General features: G+C 44.9%; 1 protein-coding gene across 1 annotated transcript; it reads left to right on the top strand.

The window, feature by feature from the left end:
* Window positions 1–6,452: 6,452 nt before the first annotated feature.
* LOC140007235 (uncharacterized) lies at window positions 6,453–7,364 on the top strand. Its single transcript, XM_072049933.1, has one exon. The coding sequence runs from the start codon at window positions 6,453–6,455 to the stop codon at window positions 7,362–7,364; it is 912 nt and encodes a 303-aa protein (XP_071906034.1).
* Window positions 7,365–20,738: the final 13,374 nt, after the last annotated feature.

The following is a 20,738-nucleotide window of genomic DNA, read 5'->3' as shown; positions in this document are numbered from 1 at the left end:
CAAATGCTATGCATAACAAGGGTAGAAAACGGAAAAGAATGGCTAAATCAAATGCTTGGACCCACTTAGGAATTCCCCAGTGGAGTCGCCAATCTGTCGCGCCCCACTTTTTGATAGTGTGTGAGTAGTGTGTAGGATATGTATGTGAACCTGTGTGAAAGTGAAAATAAAAGGCCGTGGGATTGTGAAATGCGACGGTTTGGCCAAATAAAGTTCAAAAAGGGTTTTTTGAATAGAAAATGGAGTCGCCACTTGGTATAGAGTTAGGGTGTACCAAGTCACCCAAAAAATGATTTTTTATTTTTTGAAGGAAAAAGTAAATAAACCCTTTTAAAGAACTTTTAGGTCTACGTAACCAAAGAAAGGGATTGGAGGTCACATTTGGTAAGGAAGAAGGCAAAGGCAAAGCCTAAGGCACTCCCTTACCCTAGCCAAAGCTAGTTGCATGACTTAACCCTACTTTTCCTAATTCTTCTACCCAAAGTATGTATCGCATGTTGGATATGACTAATGGATGCGCAAAGGAAGAATGCAATCCTAAATCTAAAATGTCTCTTATGAAGCCTTTTGGTCCCAATCACATTAGTTTGTGATGGCCAGTAAGGAAAGCCCTCATAGAGGTTACAAACAATGCAAATGAAGACTCAAGTATGAGTGTAAGTGTGCAAATGTAAGAAGAGTGCATGTGTGCAAATGTAAGAAAATCAAGGCATGTGTGTGCCAATTGAGAAAATAAAGGTGTTTGTGTGCAAGTGGATGAAAATATGGTAGTAAATATATAAGTGCAATTGAGTGCAATTCATGAGGTAGAGAAATAAATAAGTGATAGGAAAAATGTGCAAACATGGCATGTGAATTGAGAAAAATATAAGTAGTGAGAAAAATGTAGATAAAAAGATGAGGAAGTGCATGAACCTAGAGGAATGCATCAAGTCGGGTACGGGAATGACTCCTAACTTCATGATTTTAATTTTTCCTTTGATTAGAAGGAAGAACCAGTGTGCTAAGGCTATTTTGTAGCCACACTCGTTCGTTTCCCTTATCGAAAGGGGACTCTTAAGCAAATGTACCCTATAACTAGCATGAGGATGCAAAAACCTAAAATGAAGGGTAAAGGATTGGAGGAGCATGCCAAATGCTAGAAAACTAAGAAAAATGCATGAAATGTAGTGAAACATGCAAGTATGTACTAACCAAAAGGGACGGCCTATTGGGTCTAACATTGGACTAGCCCTTTCTATGAACTCCTACTAGCATTGGACTAGTGGAAAACGGAACAATGAGCCACAACTAGCGTTGGACTAGTGTGGTGACGTGCATTCATCCATCACATTCATCCATGGCTATAGAAAGCAAGTAGACATGCCAATCACCTATAAACACGTAACACATAACACTTAGCATGCTCGACTAAATGCAAGAGCCTAATAAAGCAACTTAACACGTAGCAACAAAAGCAAGCAATCAAGCTAATGAACCTATTACGTTTGCTAACTAAAACAAATGGGGAAGGGAAAAAAAATGCTCTTCAAGCCCTATCTATTACAAGCCAAGAGGTGTATACATACCCCATAAAAGAATAACTTAATAAAAGCAAAAGTAAATGAAATGAATGAAAGGAATTAAGAAAAAAATAAGGAAAGCAAAGTAGACATGCAATTCTCACTTAGCACGTTGGATCACATAGGAGAGAGACAAAAAAGATAAAAGAAATTATACCTCCCTTGAGTTGATGCCTTAAATGGAGTGAAATCACTTATTTATCCTCCAAAATAAAAGAAATGGTCAAGGTACCAATTTATTTGAGAAAATTAAAGAAAATAGGCAAACACAAGCTCACTTGGTCATAAAGCCCCTAAAGTCTTGACTTTAAGTGCAATTGAAACAAAGCATAGTAATTAATTGAAACAAACAACCAATGAAGTTGTAGAATTAAAACTGCCAAAGACCAAATTGAGGAAATTATTCAATTGGTTGGGTCATAGCGGCATTAATTGGAAGCCAAGGGGTTGGAGTGCAATTTTCAAAGAATTATTTCATGCAAATTCATGCAGCTACGTGAGAAATAATTTGCAACCGGAAATATTTCTGATACCAACTTTCTGCAGCCAAGAAATATCACAGCAACTTGCATTTCCACACACTGATTTCCACCTCAAGCAATCTTTTGATCAAAACTTCTCAACCAAACAATAAAGCCTTAATCTAAACCAGCTAAAAAGCAACATTCAGCATTCAATCCATACAAAAGTTAAAGTTAGATCATGCAAAAGGCAAGTTTTCCTCAAAAGCTGTTCTTCTTCATTACCGATTATTTACCACAATTTTGCAGCTCATTTCATGCGGTTGGGTCCATATAGTAACTCTAACAACCTGTTATCTTAACAGAATCCAATGTTAAAACACTTCATTGGATAGATGAAAGCAATAAAAATGACTCAAACATACACAGAGCAGCAAAAGATACCCGAGATTTCATGCATCAAGAAATGCTACAAGCATCCGTATCTCCATAACACAAGGGAATGTAGAATTGCAGCAGAGACGTGAAGATACTCACGGCAAACATGTCTACAGCCCACTATCATAGTAATTGAACATCAACAGACCCAAAACTTGAACAAAGAAAAGGGAAAGTCATGGCTGCTGCAAATTAAACTACTTGTTGCAGCCCAACATATATCACACATTACTACTTGAAACGGCAGCAAAAAACATACATGGGATACCATGAAACAAACAAAACCCAGGAGGTGGCTTAAGCCATTTTTGGAAAAACCTTTAACAGCCCCAAAAGATCGAATTTTTTATTGTTGCAACCAAACCAGAAATCCAAACCTGTTGCAGCCGACCTTCATACACAAACATAACAAAAATATGATTCAAGCAAAACCCATGGACTCAAATCCTTTAACGACTGAACACTTTGATTGATACAACCCAATTATGAACATTACTTTTGAAGATCAAGCGAGGAACCAGACCAAGAACATGCAGTGACATAAAATAAAAAAACAACAGCTTTCTAAGCTTCTTGAATGGAGCAGCCTTGCTAAGCAGGAAAAGGCCGTGAATTCGCACCCAATCACAAACCCACATGACCTCATACTCTCATGCGAAATTTAACGTATCCTCATGTAAGAAAATCTGATCTAGCTACTATGAAATAAGCGGAACAACAACAGAAAGGAAAGAAAATAGGAAACAAATCTGACAACAATTTTTTGATAAGTATGATGTGATTCTGAGCTTAAATGAAATGGGATAAGATGAACTGCCTCACCTTTGATGCTTGAAAGAGACGAAATCACACGATATAGCGCGAAGGGGACAGACCCAAGTGCGAAAACTTGAAGATTAAAGCTTCCTGGAACCAACTTTACGGACTGACGAGGTAAGGATTTCGAGCCTCCATTTCAGCGTGCTTGGAGACGCTTTCGTGAGGACTTCCTGAACGGGATTCCCTCTTCTGACTTCCTACTTGGTGCGGAAACAGAGATCTGCTCAGATGAAGCAAACCGGAAGGAGATCTGACGTGAAAGGTAGCCCTTTTTTTTCAGGTTTTCTGGAGAAACTTTTCTCCTTCTTTCTTTTCTGGTTCCCTCCCAAGCCTTTTCCACTCAGCTGTAGCTTTTTCTCTCTTTCGAACTCCTTTCCCCAGTTTTCTTTTCGGTGTCTCTCCCTTACTTTCTACCCTAGCCGCCAGTCAGATTTCTCTCTTAGATTTTCAGCCGTCACCCCCTCTTTGGTCTCTTTCTTTCGTCGTCACAACTCTCAGATTTCTATTCCCTACTCTCACTCAACCGTTCTTTCACTCAGCCGCCAACCCTTTCCTCTTTTCCTCTCAACCTCTCCGCCGTCAGAACTCTCTCGGCCTGTCTACCTGACCCCGCCGCCAACCCTCTCTAGCTCTCTGGTTCCTTTCTTTTATCAGCCGTCATCTCGTTTCTCTTTTTTCAGATTTTCCGCCGTTACTAGGTGCTCTCCCAATCTTTGTTTTGCTCTCCCCGTTACCCTAGCCGTCTGCCTTTCTTTTTATAGGGGAACCCCAGGTCCCTAAAACCCTCAAAACTCATCTTGGTGGCCCTAAATGATTCCAGCCCCAGCCCCCCTCCTAGCCATTGATCATGGTTTGGAATTGGAGCCCTTAGATGGAACTAGATGGCCTGTACTTACCTCATCTTAACGGAGCCGGAAAATGCAGTAATGAAAATAGACCAAATGCTAGAAACCGCAGGAACTATCTTTTCTTTTTTTTTTATTATTCATTTTCTCTTCTCTTTTCCCTTTTTTTTTCAAAATAAACAACAAACCTTCCTAATTTGAATCTAAAAATTCAAAGAATATTTTTTTTGTGAGCAATTCTCTCTTTTTCTTTTCTCTTTTTTTTTTCCAAAAAATCTTAAAATTAATAGACAAATAAGCAAAAATGAATAAAATTAACAAATAAAACTAAATTAAAAGATTTGATGTCCAAAATGCTTTAAAAAAATCTAAGATCAAATTTTGAGATAATTAAAACAAAAACGAGTAAAAATTTGGTGTCTACAAACCGGCGACCTCCCCCCGAGGGGGATGACTCCTTGAAGCGCCTGCGCATGGACGAGGAGATCACTTTTGGACCAAAAGATGCGGTCCCCCTAGCCTCCGGGAACCACGAGGCCATTGTGATAGACATTGTCACCAACAACTACCCGATGAAGAAGGTTTATGTCGACCAAGAAAGTGCGGTCGACATTATGTTCTATCGGGTGTTCAAGGAGCTCGGCTTGGAGGACGGGCAGCTGACCCCTGTTCTGACACCCCTGGTGGGATTCACCGGACCCCCTATCAATTCGGAGGGAATGATCACCCTGATGGTCACGGTAGGGCAGGCCCCCAAATGCCGGACCATCCTTGTCAATTTCGTGGTGGTCAAACAACAATCCCCGTACAACGTGTTCCTGGGTCGGCCTGCCTTGAACGTTCTCCGAGCTATCCCCTCAACGCTCCACCTCAGCGTCAAATTCCCCACTCCGGGAGGAATAGCCGAGGTGCGCGGTGATTCAGAGGTGGCCAAAGCTTGCTACTTGGTCATGCCTCAAGGACGGGAGAAGGTGGTCGCCCAAACGACCTGCCTGGAGCCCTACATTCCAGGGGAGGAAACCCGGCAGATGGGCACCCAAGACGAGATTGAGGAGTTCCCCTTAAGGGAAGACCGGTCCGACCAGGTGATCCGCATCGGCGCGCTGCTACCCCTGAGGAGAAGGAGGGTTTGAAGGCCATGTTAAGGGAATACTCCCAAGTCTTCGCCTGGACGGTTGAAGACATGCCCGGAATTTCGACCGACCTGGCAGTCCATCACCTCAATGTAGATCCTCGCTTCAAGCCGGTGAAGCAGAAAAAAAGGAGTTTCACCCTAGAAAGGAATGAGGTGATCAAGAAAGAGGTCAAAAAACTGCTGGAGACTAAGATCATCCTGGAGGTCTACTACCCGACCTGGTTGGCCAACCTGGTATTGGTTAAGAAGGAGAACCAGACCTGGAGGATGTGCGTGGACTTCACAGACCTCAACAAAACCTGCCCAAAGGACTGTTTTCCTCTGCCGAGAATCGACAGGTTAGTAGATTCTACTGTGGGTTTTGATGTCTTGTGTTTTCTGGATGCCTTCAAGGGGTACCACCAGATAGAGATGGCTGAGGAGGACCGGAAAAAGACCTCCTTCATCACCGAGGAAGGAACCTACTGCTACCGGACTATGCCGTTTGGCCTGAAGAACGCAGGAGCCACCTACCAGCGTCTGGTCAACAAGCTATTCCAGAATCAGATCGGCAGGAACATGGAGGTCTACGTGGATGACATGATCGTCAAGAGCCGAACTGATCAGCAGCTCATCCCCGACCTGAGAGACATCCTGGCATCTTGCGGGAGAGCCGGATGCGACTGAACCCGAAGAAATGTACCTTCGGGGTCAGGTCAGGGAGGTTCCTGGGATTCTTGGTGTCTCGAGATGGGATCCGAGCCAACCCGGACGAGCTCCAGGCTATCATAGACATGGTCCCCCCGAGGAGAGTAAGGGAGGTCTAGCGGCTCACAGGAAGGATGACCGCCTTGAACAGATTCTTCTCGCGTTCCGCAGCCCTTCTTCCGAATCTTGAAAGCTCTCAAGAACTTTCAATGGACTGAAAAGTGCCAGAAAGCCTTCGCCGACCTGAAGGCCTATCTGGCTGAACTGCCCACTCTGACCGCCTCGGAGCAGGGGGAGACCTTATTCCTATACCTGTCCGCTTGCAATAAAGCCGTCAGCGCGGTTTTGGTGAGGGAGGACGGGGGGGCTCAGAGGCCGGTATACTACGTCAGCCGTGCTTTACAAGGGCCGGAAACTCCGACCCTACTTTCAGGCTCACAGCATCGTCGTCGTGACTGATCAGCCCCTGCGGCACATACTTACGAGGCCCGAGGTCTCGGGCAGAATGACCAAATGGGCCATCAAGCTGGCCAAGCACGACATTGGTTATCAGCCCCGCACTGCTATTAAGGCTCAGGCCTTGGCAGACTTCCTTGCTGAGGGGGCTAGCTTGGCCATGACCAGGCAGAACTCTCCGCCTAGTGAGGCGCGGTCGGGAGAGCCTTGGATTCTGTTCGTGGACGGGGCCTCCAGCAAGGAAGGGAGCGGAGCTGGCCTGCTGTTCATCTCGCCGACCGAGGAGGAACTGACCTACGCTCTTCGATTTGACTTCCCCGCATCCAACAACGAAGCCGAGTACGAGGCCCTGCTTACAGGATTGCGGATAGCCCACCAGATGGGTATAATCGCGATCAAAGTCCGGAACGACTCCCAGCTCGTCGTCCTCCAAGTCCGCGGGGAGTACGAAACCAAGGAGGATGTCATGAGGAAATACTTGGCCAAGGTACAGGAGGCAATCGCCCTGTTCAACACTTTTGAAATCGAGCGGGTGCCGAGGTCACAAAACAAGCGTGCAGATGCCCTGTCGAAACTGGCATCCTCCTCATTTGCGCACCTGAACAAGGAAGTCCTGGTAGAGTTGGTCAAACACAAAAGTATCGACCAAGTTCAGGTCTTGGCTATAGACAGCTCGGCCACTTGGATGACCCCCCTGATGAACTTTCTCAGCTCGGGTGTCCTGCCCGAAGACAAAACGGAAGCCCGCCGACTCCAGCTCAGAGCTGCTAAGTACGCCTACGCTGGAGGTACCCTTTACCGGAGGTCGTATCTGTCCCCCTGGCTAAAGTGCGTGACTCCAGAGGAGGGCGACTACGTCCTTCGTGAGGTTCACGAGAGCTTATGTGTAGCCCATGTGGGGTCCCGAGTACTGGCCAAGAAGTGCCTTCTCCTGGGTTACTATTGGCCCTCGGTATTCTAAGATGCCGCGGCCCTGGTTCAGAAGTGCCGAGCTTGCCAGGTGCACGCCCCACTGCGCCACCAGCCAGCCCGGGAAATGGTCCCCATCCATAGCCCCTGGCCCTTCGCCCAGTGGGGGATAGATCTCGTGGGTCCTTAGGTGGATGGAAGCAGAGCCTCTGGCCACTATCTCTGGGAGGGCAATTCAAAAGTTCTTCTGGAAAAACATAATCTGCCGCTTCAGGATTCCGCATGTCTTAATATCCGACAATGGGCGCCAGTTCGCCGAAAACCCCTTCAAGAGCTGGTGTGCCGAGCTCGGGATCAATCAGCACTTCACATCGGTCGGCCACCCCCAAGCCAGCGGCTAGGTGGAAAATGCTAACCGAACCATTTTGCAGGGACTAAAAACCAGGTTGGAACTGGCCCAGTCTAACTGGCTCGAGGAACTTCCTAGTGTCCTCTGGGCTTACCGCACTACGCCCCGGACGGCCACCCACGAGATCCCGTTCTCTCTGATTTACGGGGTAGAGGCGGTGGTACCCGCGGAGATCGGTCTCCCCTCGCCTCGGACACAGAACTTCGTTGCGTCATCCAACAAGGAAGAGCTGAGGTGTAGTTTGGACATGCTGGAGGCCAAGCGTGAGGAAACCGCGATACGGATGGCTAAGTATAAAAGCCAGCTTGCCCGCTATCATAACGCCACAGTGAGGAACATACAGTATCGGCCGGGGGACCTCGTCTTAAGGAAAAACTCGGTCAGCCGAACTCATAACTCTAAAAGCTCGACCCGAACTGGGAGGGACCTTACAAGGTCCTGGAGGTGAGCCGAGCTGGTTATTGCAAGCTTGCGAAAATAGATGGAACAGAGGTACCCCGCACTTGGCATTTCTCGAATCTGCGATTGTTCGTAGGGTAGGTTAGACCAGGGTGTTTGACTGTCTGTTCTTCGAAATTCGAATTTCAATTTTATTATTCAATAAATGTTCGACTTTCAAATTTTAAAAATTCATTGTGATTGTTCGCCCTTTAAGTTCAACTCATACACTAGCACACTCAGCGCTCCCGCACTAAATGTCCTAGTGGGGGGCTGGGGGCATGAATGGGTAATGCATCGAACGCCTTAAAGAGTTTTTGAGTGCTCGGCCCTAAGAGGTCGGCACGGCTTGAAACCCTAGAATCCGAAGGTTCAACGTTCGACCCACGAGGTCGGCGTGAATGCCTTCAAGGTGTGGTGCTCGACCCCAAGAGGCCGGCACGACTTAAAGCTGTAAAGTGTATGCTCGACCCCAGGAAGTCAGCACGGCTTCAAAGTTTAGACTGTACGCTGGACCCAAGAGGTCGGCACGGAGGTCCGAAAGTTCGACGGTGCTCGACCCCAAGAGGTCGGCACGAATGGATGATCGACCTCGGGAGGTCGGCGCGTCTCGAGGCTTTAAAATCTGAAAGCCCGATACTTGGCCCCAAGAGGTCGGCGCGGCGTGAGCTATTTTGGGCTTGTTAGGATTTCGGGGTTCGACGCTCGACCCAGGAGGTCGACATGAACGCCTTCAAAGTCAGACGTTCGACCCAGGAGGTCGGCAAGAATATCCTTAAAGTTTGGTGCTCGGCCTCAAGAGGCTGGCGCGTCGCCTTGATGGGTGTATTTGGTGCTCGACCCGGGAGGTCGGCACATGGTTTTGATAGTCTGATTGCCTTTGACAATTTAACCGTCAGATTAAAAAGGGTATATATTTGGTGCTCGACCCAAGAAGTTGGCACATGGCTTTGGTTGCTAGAGTTGGGCGCGGGCGAGAACTACAAGGCAATTTCCTTCGAGTTCCATACATGCATTCAAAACCTATCTATTACAAAGCCTATCGAGCTCTAAAAGGAGGAGGACTTAGCCGCGTACAGCTCCGACCCTCTTCTTCTTGCGAGTAATTTGCTGCGAGCAGGGGCTGAAGGTACACCTTAAACATGTTGAGAGGCGTATGGTGAAGGCTATTCAGAAAGACAGCCGGGGAGGCCCTGGGGCAGGGGACCCATCCATTCCGGACGGACCTTCAAGAGCATTTCCAACTGCAGCATGGTCACATCCTTACAAGAAGATGGAAAGGGTTTCTGGAGTGGTCGCTGCCCTAGGCTATCGGCTCCTTCCCGGGAGCTCTGGCAGGAGCCTCGTCCTCCTCCAGGGGAACCTCCTCCAGGTCGGCTCCCACATCACTCCTGCCTGCTAGCTCCTTCAGGGCATACCCCTTGTAATACCCCTCGAAGAGCCAGTCTACCCTCTCCTCGGCAGTAGGATTGTACTCTTTGAACGCGGCCAAGTCGAAGCCAGGCAGGCCAAGCCCTTTGACCCGGTCCAGGGCTCGCGTGAAGCCGATCTGGAGGATGGGCTGGTTGAGGAGAGCGACGTCCTCGGCAAACTGTTGGGAGGAGATAAACTCCCGAATAGCCTTCTTTCGCTCCCGGCTGAGGATGCCGGTGAGCTCGATGGCGTGGTCCTCCCTCAACTTGGCCACGCCAGCCTTCTCCTGGTCGAGCTCCGACCTAGCGGAGGCAAGCTGGATCTGGGCTGCTTCCAACCCCTTCTCGGCCTCGCCCAACTTGGCCTTAAGGGAGTCCGCCTCCTTAAGGGCCTGGGAAAGCCTCTGCTCTGTCTCCCGATTCTCCTTTTGCAGTTTCTCTAAATCGGGAGACAGCTCGGAGAAGCGGGCCGCCAGGGCAGCACCAGCGGCGTTGGCCTGAGGAGGAGGGAAAACAGGTCAGCACGTCACGATATCCAGCCAAAACGCAGAAGCACAACTCGCCCGAGGGGTAGAGAACTTACTTGGGCCTGCGCGGTGTAGTACGCGTCCTGGAGCTCGGAAGGGCTGGCCAGCTCCATCCACCTCCTGTCGGGCGGGAGGACCGAGCCCGCCATCAACTCGCGGGCCACCTCGGAAAACTGGGTTCGGTTGTTGATGGAGAGCCCCCAAGACGGACAGAAGTGGCGGGGGTCGTGCATAGTAGGGGCCTGACCCGGCTTCAGGGGGGCTATGTGGCGAAAGTGCCACAAGCTCGGGGGAGGCGACTCTCGAGCATGCTCCTCCGCGGAGCCAACGCCCATGTGGACCGGTCCTCCCGATGTCAACGGGAGGGGAGGGGGCTGAGTTGGGACCAGCGCGAGCTTCTTTCCGGGCTGGGAGGACTCGTCCCCTTGACCCCTCTTCTGCCGGGTCGCCTTCTTCTTATTGTTGGTGGCCTTCTTGGAGGGGGAGGAGGTTTCTTTTTGGGGGGCTGGGCCGTCCCCAGGGACCGAGGACACCCCCGAGGCCTCCTTGGCAGCCTCTGGCCGAGGGGTAGGGGTGGCATCCTCCGTAGGTGCGCCCAGCAGTTTGGAAAGCCTCCTTACTGCGACAAACATCGTTAGGTCAGTAAAAACAGGTCAATACCCAAAATTCATAATATGCACATACGTAAAAGCAACGAGCTGCAGGGACAGAGTCAGCGTTATAGGCATCGAGGTCGGTTTCGGAGGCCGCCACCTCTCCAGAGAACCCGGACAACGTTCCCATCGGCCCGGCTACAGAAATCTGCTCGGTGGAGAACTTGGTGGCATGGAGTTTCACCTTAGAGCTCACCAGCTGAATGAGGGTCTCTGAGTCCAGGTCCTCCGGGTAGGGATCGGATTTGACCTCCCCGACCTTCCATACGGTGGCGTCAAAGCCGATGGATTTGACAAAAAAGAAGTCCCCTTTCCAGTTCTTGATGGAAGAGGGGAACCCGTAGAACAGGTCGTGGGTGCCCTTGTCCCCCCGACCTTGGTTCCCGATCCGGCGGGAGAAGTAATACCACCCAGGAAGGGAGAACGTGAGGATGTAGGCAGCTCGGAAGAGGGAGAGAGAGTAGGGGATGGAGCAGATTTGGTAGTAGATCAGGAATCCTATGATGATCCTAATCGAGTTAGGATGAACTTGGGTGATCCTGAACCCCCAATAGCTCAAGATCTCAGCCAGGGCTGAAGGGATTGGTAGTCGGAGCCCCCTAAGCAGCTGCTCCTTGTAGATGGCTACAAAACCAGGGGGAGGTCAGCTGGCTCGGTCATTGGGCCCGGTAGCCCTTGGCTCAAAGGCCGGAGGGATGGAGAAGGACCCGACCAGCTCGGCCACCGCCTCGGGTGAGATGGTGACCTCTTCGTGGTCGGGGCGACCGAAGTCGAACTCGGCATCGTCCTCCTGCTCGGGGGAAGGAGTCCCTATCCTCCCCGGCTCCCCCCTGGGCTCCGCCGGGAGAGTCGTGCGGGGACTTGGGGGAGGGAACGGACGTGGCCTGTTGCTCGATGAGGGCGTCAAGCTCGACCGCCTCTTCCAGGGCTCGAGCAGAAGGGGAGTGAGTGGAAGGAGAGCTCATGATGGCTATGGGCTCGAGGAGGTCGGGATTGGAAGCAGAAGAAGAAAGAAGAGGACGGGGCGAAGACGAAGATGAAGATGCAGATGGGGAGGAAGATGAAGAAATGACAATCTGGGGGGATCTACGCCGGGAAGGGATCTGAGATGTGGTGGAAGTGAAGCCGGAGTGATTCGACATAAAAAGCAGAGAGTGCCTAAGGCGGAGGAAAAAGTGAAGGGAAAAGACTTACTGATGACTTGAGCAGGAAAAGGATGAAGGAGTCGCTGGAATCTGGGCACAAAGAACCGGAAGTCTCTTTTCTGGGAAATGGAAATGCGCGAAGGAAGGAGAAAATGGCAAATAGAGTCGAGTGAAGTCTGATGACTCCCATTTATAGGGGGTGAAATGGGGGGAAAACGGTTGGTTGAATTTGAACCGTCCCATGTGAACGCATTTAATGAGGGTACGGAGACCGAAGGGACGCGACAACTGAAAGGACGTGGGCGCAGCTTCCCTATGACAGCACTGTACCGGAGGTGACCTTGGCAGAGCAGTGCGCGGCGCTGGCCTCCCACGTGGCAGGGGTAGATTAGGTCTGCCTGACAACCCTACCTAATCTAGGGGGCTAGTGCAGAGGCCCCGTCCTGGGCCTAGATACGTGGCAGCCTGTCGCGCCCCATTTTTTTATAAATAAGAAAATAAAAGACGAGTTTAGACAAAATGGCTTTTGATTCAATTTTTGAATGGAAAATGAATTTTTGATTTAAAAAGAAAATGAAAACATGTATAGGTCTAATGGGAGATGAAAATGCGGCGATTTGACCCAAAATATAGTTTAAAAAGGGTTTATTGAATGAAAAATGGAGTCGCCACTTGGTATAGAGTTAAGGTATACCAAGTCACCTAAAAATGAAAAGAAAAAAAACGTAGAAAAACCCTTTTTAAATGACTCCAAATCTACGAAAATCAGAGAAAAAGATTCGGGAGTCACATTTGAAGAAAGGGAAGGCAAGAATAAGAATCCAAGGCACCTTTTCAACCTAGCCAAGGCTAGTTGCGCGATTTAGTCAAAGATTTTCTGATTTTAACCTAATGATTTATCACATTTGGATGACTATATGAATGCAAAACCCTAGACCTAGGAGGGTATCGGGGGGTCGAAATGTATCTTCAAAGCTTACTTGGTACCAATCACATTAATTTGTGACGCCCAATGAAGACTCTTCGAAGAAGTCATGAATAACGCAAGTCATGAGACTCAAAAGAAAGGAAAAGTGAAGAATATAATAATATACAAATGTGTATGACCTAAAGGAATGCATCATAATGGGTGCGGGGACTTACACTTGTGACTTTCAATGTTCCCTTTAATAGAGGGAATACGAGCGTGCTAAGGCTAGAAAAAGCCAAACTCGTCCATATCCCATATCCGAGTGATTTTTCCTAGTCTAATCAAGTAAATGTACTAGCCTAGGTCTAATGCTTAGATGAAATGCAAGTCTAATGTCATGTTTCATACAAAGGGGTAAGTAATATACATATAAGGGAAAATACGGGGAAAGGGATATACGTATAATGTATAAGGAGGGATATGGGATAAAGGATGTACAAGAAAGTGTCATGCAATATGGTAAAAATCCTAAAAGGTGAAAAACATGCATGAAATGTAGTGATTCACACAAACATGATCTAGCGTAGGAGGTCCCTAAGGGTCTAGCGTTGGACTAGCCCATATCTATGAATTCCTACTAGCATTGGACTAGTGGAAAAACAGAATGAAGGGCCACAACTAGCGTTGGACTAGTGTGGTGACGGGAAAGGGGGCCACGACTAGCGTTGGACTAGTGTGGTAACGTCACACATTCATTACAATCAAATAAATCATGTAAAGCCTAATAAAGCAAATAAACACATAAATCACATATAGCACATAACACATAAGCATGGTGTCTAGATGCAAGACCCTAGGAAAGCGAGTAACACATAACACATAGGCATGCAAAAACACACAAGGCAAATAAAGCAAATAAAGCCCTAACTATTACATTCGGGGAACCCTACTACAATCTAAAAGGGGGAAAAGGACTTATAAAAGTAAATCCTAACTATTACATTGACTAGCTAAGACATATCTTCAAGAGAGGCGCCAAAACCTAACTATTACAAATTGGGGTTCAAATGCCCTCGAATGACTTGCCAATTAAAGAAGGCTAAATAAAAAGAAAGTGAAACATGCAATTAAACATTAAAAAGGCGAATTAAAGCATGCATATTCACACATAGCACGTAGGAGCACGTAGGAGAAATAAAATCAAGGAGATAGAGGTTACCTCCCTTGCAATGGTAATGAAATGGAGGAAATATTAGCTTCAAAACCCTCCAAAAACAAGGAAAGGGTCAAGGCATCTCAAATAACCAGATAAACATGAAGTTGAACCATTAAAAGCATTTAAATAACTAAACAGTCCCTAATTCACAAAATTAGGATCCAATTGAAAGGAAAAAGAAAGTTTAAGGGATCAATTTGATTAATTTTTCAATTGCTTGGGCCATAGCGAAACAAAGGGAAACTTGGGGCCAAAGTGCAATTTTTTTGAATGTTTCCCATGCAAAATCCATGCCAAAGGCTACAGAGAAAACTTCAGCTATCAAATGAACACCAATTGCAGTTCCATTTCCCAAGTGACGGTTTATCCAAGCTTTAAACTAAACAGCCAAGCCAACTACTCCCACGTCCAACAATTAAAAAATATAGCAGAAAAATATGCAAATGCTTATGAAGCTTTCGTGCAAGCTCAAAGAAGATTTCTGCAGCAGAAGGTTTAGGCAATTGATGAAACCCTTTAGCAACAAACTAGCTGCAACTCTCATTTTTTATAGTATCATACTAAACGTAAGCAATGAAAACCAACACAACCAGCATTCTGTCACCCATAGCAACCAATATGCATTGTATCATTGAGGCCCAGTCCTATACTTCTGCATTCCCAACGATTTTCCAAACCCAAATCACGCACAAAAGAAACCAAAAGAAACAGCCATGCACTCTTCGCAGATCCATTAGCCAACCCAGATTTCAAAATACATCCCCACAGATTTGAAAGTGTAACCATAAAAAATGCAGCAAAGAAGAAGTGAGGGATAAAAATGCAGCAGGGTCGAAGCTTTGCCTTCTTATTGCTGATTTCTGGGTTCTACAACTTTGTAGTTTGTTAGCAACCACAGATAGTTTTGCAAAGACTTTAAACACTGCTGTGAAACCCAACTCCCGTAAAACAATCATGACGCACAAAACTAAACGTGCAAGCAAAGAAAATCTAAGAAGAAAACTGGCAAGTTCAGAATACATTCACAGGTTTCTTACTGCAATTTTCCCTTTAGTTCATCAACTACCCGAAACAATGAGTAGGCTAACAAGATCATACAATTCATGGGCCATACTTCTATCATTTAATCACCAAAGATTCACCAACACAACAAGATTCATGGGCGAAGAAAATCATCTAAAAACCAGCATAGCAAAGGGAAGGGAAATGGTTCAAAACCCAGCAACAAAAGCCCAACATTCATTGTTTATCAACCCAAATTCGCGTAACTCCACAAATTCTCAACTCAAATATGGTTGTTCAGCTTTGATGCATTCCTCGGACAGAAACCGAACCAAGAAAACAAAGACAAAGCAGCAAAATGCAGCAAAGGAATCCAGCCAAAACTTTATTTAGAACAGCTGGAGTCCTTTTTCTTTTAATGCAGATAGTTACAATGGATTCACAGTATTGCAGCAATTCATCTTTTATTATGTTCTTAACTGGCACATGGACAACACGATCCAAACAGCAAAATGAGAACAGGTCACAACAAGAGTGATAAGCTCATGAAGCTTTGGAACCTCAACAACTTCTAGTCACAAACGCAGCCAATGTGACTTGAACATTTACTAAGACTCGACCAGAAAAACAAGGAAAGAAAAAGGTTCTGTATATATTGCTGCAATATCTCAGTCCAATAGAAATAAAATTCAACCTTCTTCCAATGCAGAAACAGACAGGAGGCTGAAAGTGTTAGATGGGGCAATACAAGAACAAGATAGATTCGGGCTACGAAAATGCAAATGAAGTGCAAGAAAACAACAAAAAATCCCCTTTTTATTTCATGCACTTTAAGGGCCAGTAGCTAACAATCATCAACCTGATTATAGACTTCAATTCAAACAGGAATAAAGGTTATGCAAATCAGGCAGACTTTCTACTTCCTTCCACTTGCTGCAACTGACGAAGCTCTAAGCTTCAGCAGTTTTACACGGCAAAAATTACACAAAACATCACAACATGAGACAACAAGAATGTAAAAACTCAACTAAAAAAAATCATGGCCTTTCTTCCCTCCCTAACTAATCAAGCGTGCAGTTTTAGGCTAGCCAGGTTGAACGCATACAGAAAATGCACAATACTTATTCTTTTGGGTTCCAAAAATTTCATTCGGGCATTTCAGCAAACAGGTGAAACGTGTCGCGCCCCATTTTTTTGGAAAAATAAAATGATTGTTTTTGGGATTTTATTGGTTTGGAAAAAGTGAATTTTTGATAAAAATAAAATGGGTCTAAATGGGACTTTTTGAAAATGCGACGATTCGACCCAAGAAAAATAGTTCAAAAAGGGTTTTATATGAAAAATGGAGTCGCCACTTGGTATAGAGTTAGGGTGTACCAAGTCACCCAAAAAGTGAATTTTTAAGGAAAAAAAAAGTAAGAAACCCTTTTGAACGACTCCTAGTCTACGCAAACAAAGAACAAAGGTTCGGGAGTCACATTTGACGAAGGGGAAGGCAAGGATAAAAATCCAAGGCACCCCTTCGACCTAGCCAAGGCTAGTTGCGTGATTTAACTCTTATTTTCCTAATTTTTTTTTTCTACCCAAAGTATGTATTTGCAATTTGGACAAAGACTAATGAATGAGAAATGCAATCCTAAATCTAAGAAATGTCTCTTATGAGACTTGTGGTCCCATTCACATGAATTGTGAAGGCCAATAAGAAAGACCTCATAGAAAATCGTGAATGATGCAAATGAGGACTCGAATAAGAGTGTAAGTGTGCAAAGTGTAGAGAAGGGCATGTGTGCAATTTGAAAGTGTTTGTGTGCAAATGAATGAAAATATAAATGCTCGTGTGCAAGTGAACAAAAATAGTAAGTATATATAAGTAAAAAGATAGGTGCAATGTGTGAGGTGAAAAATAAAGAAGTGAATAGGTGTGTGAATATGGCATATGGATTAAAAAAAATTTAATGAGGAGAATAGTGAGAAAATGAAAATGTATGAACTTAGAGGAATGCATCAAGTCGGGTACGGGGATGACCTCTAGTTTTACGATTTTAATTTTCCCTCGGATTAGAAGGTAAAACTAGCGTGCTAAGGCTATCGAGTAGCCACACTCGCTCGTTTCCCTTATCAAGAGGGGATTTTCACGCAAATGAACCCTAACTAGCATGAGATGCACGTCTTAAAATGAAGGGGAAGAGGCTTGAGGAACATGCCAAATGATAAACTAAGGAAAAATGCGTGATATGTGGTGATCATGCACTTAATGAAAAAAGGAAAAAAAGAACCTATTGGGTCTAGCATTGGACTAGCCCATCCTATGAATTCCGACTAGCGTTGGACTAGTGGAAACGATAAAAGAAGCCACAACTAGCGTTGGACTAGTGTGGTGACGTACATTCATCCATTTCATTCATCCACACTATAAAAAGCGAGTAGACATGCGAATCACTTATAAACACGTAGCACATAACACTTAGCATGCTTGACTAGATGCAAAATCCTAATAAAGCATTTAACATATAACACATAGGCATGCAACCATTACATTTGCTAACTAAAACAAAAGGGAAAGGGAAAATGGACCAAATTACTTACTACGCCCTATCTATTACAAGCCAAGAGGTGTACACATACCCCATTAATAAAAATCAAAAGTAAATGAAATAGCTGAAAGGAAATAAGGAGAGGCTAGGAAAGCAAGTAGACATGCAAATTTCAATTAGCACATTAGTCCACATAGGAGAGAAACAAAAGGGGTAAAAGAGATTATACCTCCCCGTTGGTGATACTAAGGAAGTAAACAAACTCAACTTGGCTAGAGTCACCCAAGAAAAGACTAATTTAAGCTAAAATCACCAAAAAACAAAAGATTAATGCACCAATTTAATGATAAGATATAAACTAAACAATTTGAATCCACCAAACATCAAACTTTCCCTCAATAGCAACTCAATGAAGTCAAAATTACTTAAAGACCAAGGCAAAAAACATGATCATCCAATCCCCAAGCATAACATCTACTAAAAAACCCAAATGCAAGCACTACTCAATCATTTGAACCTAACAAATCGTTTAAGCACTTCAAAGATTCCAAAAATGAAGAAAGAGTCAAACAATGATTGAAGTTGCAATGATTTTAGGACTTAATTACAAGATACTAAAACATGCTTGGGCTATTGCGGCACAAAGAGAAACTTAGAGGGATCAAATTGATTAAATGTTCCAATTACTTGGGCCATAGTGGCATAAGGGTAGACTTGGAGGGCCAAAGTGTTAATCTTTAGAATTCTACCATGCATGCATACGAGAATTAGAGTTTCTGCAATGTTTTCCTTCATTTTGCAACTTTGCGGCAACAAGAACCTTTCGGCAAACAACAAGGAAATTTTGGTAGCGACAAGAAAATCTTGGCAGGCTAAGCTAGCTATCAAAGCATTAAACTAACTCTAATTAAAACATGCTTAAACAACACTTAACCAAAGTAATTTCTTGCAAGTTTACAAACCCAAAAGCTGCTGCACTTTTGTTACAAACCAACTCAAGGACTGCTGCATTTTCATTTTTTCAACCAGGTTTTGGGCCAAAAATAATGCCAACCTTAGACAAATTCTATCTAGCAGCATCCTCACTTTGAGCCAAACAACATAACACCCAACTTGATTCCCCAAACAACCAAGACATAGAAGGAACAACATGCAAGTTCACGGCTAAAAGAAAATGCAGCTAAGAACAATAGATAAAAGCTCGCGACTTAACGAACAAATGCAACAATGGAATCAAGGTGTGCAAGCTCACGGCTACATAAGGAAAATGCAGCAAAGGAACTAGAGGTGATGGTTCACAGCTAGATGAAAAATGCAGCAAGGAACAAATAAAGGAAACTTCATGTATCATGGCTGGAAAATACTGGGCAAAAAAGTTCAGCAGTTTTGACTCGCTTATTCTCAGCAATCATTCGACCACAGCTCAAACGTTTTAAGGATTCAAATATGCAAACTCAAACACCTAAACTCCCCTTCCTTTTCTTCTACATAAGATTAAGTGTGCCATTTAAGTGCGAAAACTCATTGAACAGCCATGGAAAAAGAAGACAGCAATAAGAATGCAACAGAAATTTCGGCCACTTGCTCATATATCTTTTAGCAAACAATCAAACGTGCTTCAAGCTTTCTTGAACCCAAACACACACAGCTTTGATCAAATACTTTCAACTCCAGGTTCACAGCCCTACACTAAGCAATTAACTACACCAACCAACCCATCAAGGCCAACAAAAATCATGATGGAAAACCATGCCAAGATCCTAGAACATATGCGCGCAAGAAAAACTGATTCAGCGACTTGAAATGATTAAATTCAGCAAGCATTGCTTTTGAATTTTAGTATTTAGCATGGCATATGCACTTAACACTTCAAATTAAAAGAAGTCTTGATTCAAAATCCTATGATACCTACAAAGGGATGACCGAATTAAAGACAAATAGGGACCTTCGTCCAAGCCTAGAATGAGGACAAGACTCTCGGCCAAGGGGAAGAAAATAAATGCAGCAACCAAAAGGAAGGTTTGATTCCAAATTTCTGTTACAACTTATAAACTTTCGACCACAAGAATTCACATAATCCTTTGGACTAATTTCAACTAAACAGGGGCAAACGATTGTTAACCATGGAATTATTTCATACCAGTCGTTGCAACAACAGAATTGTGTTCGTGTGCCGAAATTCTAACAAGTTTCTACTAGTTTAAACCGCCAAACCCAAACACAAGGCCTTCATCCCATTATTCACTACATAAACATCAATCCTGGAAAAACCAATCGAAACCAATGAACCAGAAATGCATCAAAGAAATAAAATGCACCTTGAGGCAAACACATTTGGCATGTCGATTAACAAACAAGTAAATCACCCACTTTTGTTCCCCAAATCCAAGTTAAATCCACGGGTTTTCTTAGCAAAAACTGGAGAAAAATTAAAGCTTCCATGAACCACGCAATCCAACCATGAACCCCAGAGAAATATCGAATGAAATGCAGCAACAAAACTTTGGACTGTGAAGTGCGGCAAAACCAGATTGTTTATCAGTTTCAAAACACATTTGCAGATTCAAACTCATAGTTTCCCTATCAAAAAACACGACCTAACCAAAATTTTCTACTCTAACACGCAACACACTCATTCAAACAGGCCAACATAACTAAGAACTCAGGAATTCTAGTAATATAGGTTAGATGTTAACGGACTAAGCAGAATAGAAAGCTACCTGTTCACAGCTGCGGATTAGACACTTCAGCCTGGATTCAATGGAAGTATTAGCGGCCAATCCTGAGCCTTAAGCTTCAGCTCGAATCACCTCCTCCACTTGCTCTCTCTCAGATTGCTCGGCCATGTTTTCTGGTTCCTTTTCCTTGTTGTTTTGCCGTATCTTCCCTCCTCAATCTTTCGTCACTTCCTTTCTTTTCGTCTGTTTTGTTTGCCTCCCGTCACTCTCTTTCTATCCCTCTGTCTTTCCTTTTCTCCCTCAGCCCCCAGCTCTCTCCCCTCTCTTCACAGCTTTTCTGGTTCTCCACTCAATTCTTACGGCTGCCCTCTTGTTCTTCTTTGTTCTCTGCCGTTTCCTTTTTTCGATTTCTTGCCGTCAATCTCCTCTATCCCTCTCCCCTAGCGGCTGTCTTTTCTTTTCTTTTTATATCTAGTTTCTAACCCTAAAAACTTCAGGTCCT

The sequence above is a fragment of the Coffea arabica genome, chromosome 5c (genome assembly GCF_036785885.1).
Source record: "Coffea arabica cultivar ET-39 chromosome 5c, Coffea Arabica ET-39 HiFi, whole genome shotgun sequence".
Classification (NCBI taxonomy): Eukaryota; Viridiplantae; Streptophyta; class Magnoliopsida; order Gentianales; family Rubiaceae; genus Coffea; species Coffea arabica.
This window is presented reverse-complemented; position numbering and strand designations above follow the sequence as displayed.

Bases quoted from the DNA above. Each gene is read 5' to 3' on its own strand.
- LOC140007235 (XM_072049933.1), top strand. From the start codon at position 6,453: ATGACCAAATGGGCCATCAAGCTGGCCAAGCACGACATTGGTTATCAG.